General features: G+C 39.7%; 1 protein-coding gene across 1 annotated transcript; it reads right to left on the bottom strand.

The window, feature by feature from the left end:
* Positions 1–1,503: 1,503 nt before the first annotated feature.
* On the bottom strand, positions 1,504–5,996 carry LOC112094027 (protein NRT1/ PTR FAMILY 5.5-like; the record flags this gene model as incomplete). Its single annotated transcript, XM_024173933.1, has 4 exons — positions 1,504–1,868; positions 4,625–5,108; positions 5,181–5,514; positions 5,668–5,996. Coding segments are annotated over 4 exons (1,512 nt in total), but the record flags the coding sequence as incomplete, so codon positions are not given.
* Positions 5,997–6,007: the final 11 nt, after the last annotated feature.

Here is a 6,007-nt window from a genome sequence, read left to right as displayed (position 1 = left end):
TTAGTAATAGTTAGTTGCATATCAATACCTAAATTTTCTGCTGTAGCAGTCATCAAAGATTCAGTCCCATCTACTCCGCACCTAGGATCTAAAATGGTTGCTATAACATAGGAAAACCTGACTAATAACTTTTAAATTTAGTTTCCATTAGCTTACCTATGTTTCCAAAAAGTTTAATATCCCTATAATAAGAAAATATTTCTGAAATATTAAATAGTTGATGTAAAGCTAAATGTGTAATATGATAATAAACTCCGGAAAGTAATTCAGTAGCATTGTAGAAAACTTCTAGAAATTTAAAAAAATACTCACCAATCTGCTAATCTGTATCGAAAATTTAAATTTGATCATTCTTACTGTTTACATACGTTGTGATGAGCTGTGAATACGGGAGTGCAGCCTTCAACATTAAATAGGTGGAATTCTACCTATGTCTTACGTCAGTTGGGAACTTTCTTAGGCACATCTGAGTGTTCCTGCAATATTATTTGAATTCTTAGAGCCGAGCTCTAGAACTAGATATGAAGGATAAAGATTCTCTAACATTTGTTAGATTAGCTTAAATATGTTCAATTCATGCCTGAACTACTAAATTGATTATGTGAAACGCACACCGCTGATGAAAAATTTCTCCCTCAAACGCTGGTTTCAAACTATGTTTAAACATTCTAATTGTTGTCATGTTAGCTTATGCATTATCAAAAGTAATAGTTAAAACTTTATCTTCTATCCCATAAAATCCAAAAATTTCCATTATTGTACCAAAAATAGCTGATGCGATATGAGGATATAACCATAAACGAAAGCATATTATTCACTTCTATAAAACCCATTCATTATCAAGATAATGCACTGTGACGCATAAATATCAAGTTTCATTGCACCCCTCTCATAGATCAAAAGTACAAGATACAGTAGCATTAAAAGTTCTAAAATGATTGTCACATTACATAAAACACTTGCATGCAATCAGAACGAGTTATGTTTCTACTTAATCGTTTAAATTACGGGCAGAAGACCGTCTGTATGAAGTCTTTGAACGATGCATCATCTGCAAAAGAAAGAGGTAATTCGGCACTAGCTAAAAATTTAGCTAGTGCCTCATGAGCACATTGTGCATCGTATGTAAAATTTTACAACCCTTGTGATGTGAGTGATACTGTTTGTTGGCGGGAGTCCACACTCCCACCTTGGTGCAACGGTAGATATGCTTTCTAATGTCTATCTAGATGACTAGTAGCCCTACCTTTTTTATTAGAAAAGTATTTTTTACAATACTTACTGTAAAACCCAAAATTTATTTGGGGTCAATTTGTAATTTTTAAAGACTTAAGTGTGAAAATTTTAGAAATTTGGGCCAGAATTCGAATTTAAGAGAAATATGGGGGTCAAAAATGAAAATTTTGACAATCAGCAAGACCAACCTGTCATTTAGTGCCACTTGGGCGTGTTCCTCATCCTCACCAATCAGAAAACGCTCATTTTCCCTATCTTCATTTTCTCTCATTTTCTCTCCTTTTCTCCACGCACGGCCGACCCACCTCCGGTGAGATTCCGGCGTCCATTTTCGATACCTCCTAGCTCGTTGGAAAGATCGCGTCGAGCTGAGTCCGGATTGGTGTCTTCCAGCCGCCAACTCCGCCGGACGACGCCACACTCGGCGGCCAAAGGTACAAAATACACCCAAACTTCCGATCGTGATATATGCGCCGTCCGGTGTCCGATTGAGGTGATTCCAGTCCCAATAGACTCAGAGCAAAGAGATGAAGAAAACCGTACCAGTAGCACAGCTTGATTCTGATCGGAGTGCCACCGTCCGTGGTGGTCAGATTTCTCACCACCGTCGCCCTCGTACCTCCCTCCTCCGGCTGCCGTGAACGACACCGCCCAGCTCATTAGCTTCAGAGGGAGCCGATGAGTCGTTCTGGGCCACCAGCCGTGGTCACCGCCGTTGGTTTGCCGGAAAATGAGCTGCCGCCACCGTGAGAAAAATGGGAGGATGGTTCCGGTGATCTAGTCGTTGGATCCTTGTGATCTTGGTGTCAAAATACTCAGAATCTCATGGATAATGAAAGCCTCAATCAATTTTGAAGATCTGTGGCTGAAAAACAAAGATTCAAGACTCAAAATTCGGCCGGAATTGAGGATCTTGATCCGTGTTGTTAGAGGCCGAATTTGGTAAAATTGACATCGCCATTGGATTCAGAACTATTGATTTAGGGGGGGTAGGACCCAAGTCCGCCGCGGGATTCTTCACCGGGAAGCTCCGCCGTCGTACCGCCGCCGCCGGTGGCCAGATTCCGGTGAAGCTTCGTTTCTTAGCTTCTTGACTTCCGATTGACGATCCGTTTTGAGGTAGGGGTCCTATTACTTAACTTTTGTGGAATTTAATTTAATTTAATTTATTTTGTTAAATTTGAGAAGATTGAAATTGTATATCAAACTTATTTATTACTGTTATACGATATGACTTGAAACAGAACCATTAGGGGGCCTGTCCTGTAATGTACAGCATGGCCAAGAGATTTTGACATAATTTTGGAATCTGACACAAAAGCATGGTTAGGAGAATGTAAACCGGACACGATAGTGAGATAGTGTGCTAACAGTAGGTGTGGCCGTTCACCATCCCTGGGTGTGAACCCGAAAAGGTAAAAGAGGGGAGGGGTGATGACGCTCTCCGGGGTTGAGAATCCCCAAGGTTACTGTACAGTGGTTGCGTCTTGGTGAGGGCTCAGAACGACAGTTCACCCTTGCCCGTGGTTCGAGAACTGATCCGGTAGGGATGCCGAGATAGAGCTCCTTGCTATAAGTGCCTCTGAATCACCGCGCCCTTCGGGGGTTTTTCATCACGAGCGGACGGATTGGGTTATCTCACTGATACTGATCATCTGACTCATTATACATAAAACATAAAAACTACTAACCATGCAAGTTTAGTTGGAAAACTAAATAAAACTAAAGGTGAGTAATATTCCTCCTACTGAGCATTTCATGCTCACCCCTTTTCTCTTCCCATCCCCAGGTGGTGTGCAGTGTAATCTTTCAGACGAGGAGTAGACGTCTCACAGTGTGCATGTGTTGGAGACCTATCCCTTCTTTTGGTCTTCTTCTTTTATGTAAGATTCTGACTGGGTTGTTTTCAACATGGATGTGACTGATGATGGTTGTATTATTTTAGTATTTTACTTAGTGCTACATTGTACTGTGAATTTCTGGTTTAATTTTCTTTGTCGAGTTGTGTTTTTAATCATGAGTTTTTCGTTAAAAGTCTCATGGGCACTTGTCGTTTATATTTCAGGAGTTATATTTTATTTTTATTTTTGTGAAATACTGCCATGCAAGAGAAGTTTACGGTCTTTTTCCCTTACTACATTCTCCAACTTCCTCGGTGTGCACTGAAGTATTATCATCCGAAGCATTTTCTGCTTCCGTAGGGGGGGAGGCATCATTTTATCCTCGAAAAATGGCTCATCACCAAGCTCGGGAAGAGCAGTGAAATCGGGAAAGTATGATGCGACCATTTTTAGGAAATTAATTGAACTTAAACTTTGTAATTGAAAGAGCAAGAAAATGAGTGATCACGAGAAAAAAGATTAGAATCAAAATCAAAGAGACAAGAAGAGAGATAGAATGCGAGTGACATGAGAAGTTGAGAGTGAATTATTGTGTGAGATTTAGGGTGGGATTAACGGGTATTTATAGAGAATTTTGGGGGTTTTTTCAGATTGTGACCGTTAGGCCTTTTGCGGGCCCAACGGTCGGCCCGTGATGGGCCTAACGGGAGGCCCGTCATGTGCCAATCGTTGGGCCTGTGAAGGGCCAAACGGTCACAATCTGAACGGGCTAGAGGGCTTTTCAGTGGCCTGTTTCATGGGCTTGGGCTGGGCCAAACAAGGGCCGAATTCGGGCTTCGGCCAAACTGAGCTTGGGCCGGGCCGCAGGCCTTCACAGGTCATATACGAGAGAATTATCTAAATACAACTTTCAAATCCGTTCAAAGTTTAAAATATCCTTGAATTCCTCATAGCGTCATATACTGAGGAATTCTCCAAAAGTAAAATTGAAATTCGAGAACTATAATTGGCTTTATTTCCTATTGGATACGTAGGCAACTTAAAATTTAGGTGCAATTTTAAGATCAAATTAAATCCTAAAAATCCTCATAGAAGCAAAATCAAATTTTAAAGTGCTTTAATTCCTCATAAGATCATACACCGGGAAATTATCTAAACTCTTCAATTCTAAATTTTGAACTACAAGTGGCTTGATCCTTCAATGGGGTATGTAGGCAACTCGACCAAATTCATTGTGCTCAATCCTAATTTTAAATCCACCCAAATTTTCTAAATTCACAAAAAATAGAATTTGAGATTTTAATTGGAATCAAAAGGCGTTCTCTTATACCCATAGATTGTAATTAAGAGGTTATTTTTATAATTTTAAATGTGTCGAGCTTAAAATAATAAATTCCTATGCTTATTCAATCTTAGTACAGGTGAAATAGTACATGTGAAATTACGTTGTGTGTAAAATATTCTTAAATATTTTTTATCAACAACATGATACTTATTTTCGTTAGAAAAAAAAAAGAAAAAAAAAAAAAGAGATTGTATTGTCCAGCAAGAAGAAACAGCTGAGTCTAATTCGACCAACTCGATTTCATTGTTGACATCAACAGAGGTGGTAGCCTGAGGATGAGACTCCGTCGACGCTGCCAATCTCAAATCAGTGAGATAATACAAGATCAAGCAAAATATAAAATTACCTGCACTCTGCCCTGTCATTACCCAACAATACTTATCGAAACGGCTATCGTTTAGGTGGTCTTCGAACCAGCTAGTATCGTCTCCCCAAGCACTGATGTGACGAGCTAAATAAACCGACAAGATACTGCCAATGGTTCCAAATCCGTAAGCAAAACCACCCATAAACTGGTTGCAAGAGTTAGGGGCCGGATCACTGAAGAATAGATCAATGCTTTCCTCTACAATTCCATCAAGCCCCCCAAGGAGTAGGTATTGTGGAACCAACGAAAACATAGTCAACGGAACTGTGTTATAGGTGACGTATAACATATGTTTCTCGACTTCATCTAGTCTACGAGCCTCCATTGTAGCGGCAGGAATACATCATAGTGCAGCAAAAATTGTTGATATTAAAATCCCATGAAAGCCTGCAGACTTTGATCTCGCGTTGCCATAAAATTTATCTGCTATTTTCGAATAAGATTTGGCGATAACCGCTTTTGCAAGTAGACAAAACAGTTGAAGGATTTGGAGAGGAACGTCCCAGTTGCCAATCATGGGATTCATTGTTTCTGCTTGTTGAATGAAGTAAGTGTCTCCAAGAGAAGATATGATTCCAAGCACGAAGAAGGCTATGCAAAAGGGAATTCCGCATATGGCTTTTTTGGCTTCTTCCACTTCTTCAACCGTACAATGCTTCCACCTATTTATTTCTAACTCCGGATTATGATTTGATAAATTATAATTTGTAGCTCTATGTAGGCACCTGCATTCATTAGTACAGTTGATTAATTAAGCGGTTAAATTTACGATTAATTATCAATAAAATTGTGCTGGTGCTTGAACAAATTGTGAACAAAATTTTTGTAATAATCTTCACGTATGGTTGTGATTGAGAGAGAAATAGAGCACAAGTTACCTGAGGTGAGAACTACGAACAATTGATCTATCATCTTCTCTCGCATTCGGCTCAGCAGAGTTTGTTAAGTTTTTATCGAATGTTCCTAAAAAAGAAGCAACAAGGACCCTCAACACAGTAATTACGGGTCTTTCTTTGGGTCTTTCTGTGGAAGCATGCGATGACCTAAAGCGGCCTCTCCAGAAGATAATTGTTGCTACCAGCATACATATTGCCGGTATTCCAAATCGAAGCGGCCATGAATTTATGTAAGGAATTGCGAGAGCTCCAACCAAATGAATAATGATCGTCAAGACAACTTTTAAGGTCTTCGACAATCTCGATAATTGTTTTCCCTCTT

The sequence above is a fragment of the Morus notabilis genome, unplaced genomic scaffold, assembly GCF_000414095.1.
Source record: "Morus notabilis unplaced genomic scaffold, ASM41409v2 Scaffold1984, whole genome shotgun sequence".
Classification (NCBI taxonomy): Eukaryota; Viridiplantae; Streptophyta; class Magnoliopsida; order Rosales; family Moraceae; genus Morus; species Morus notabilis.
Note: the sequence above shows the minus strand (reverse complement) of the source record. Positions and strands in the feature narration are given on the sequence as shown.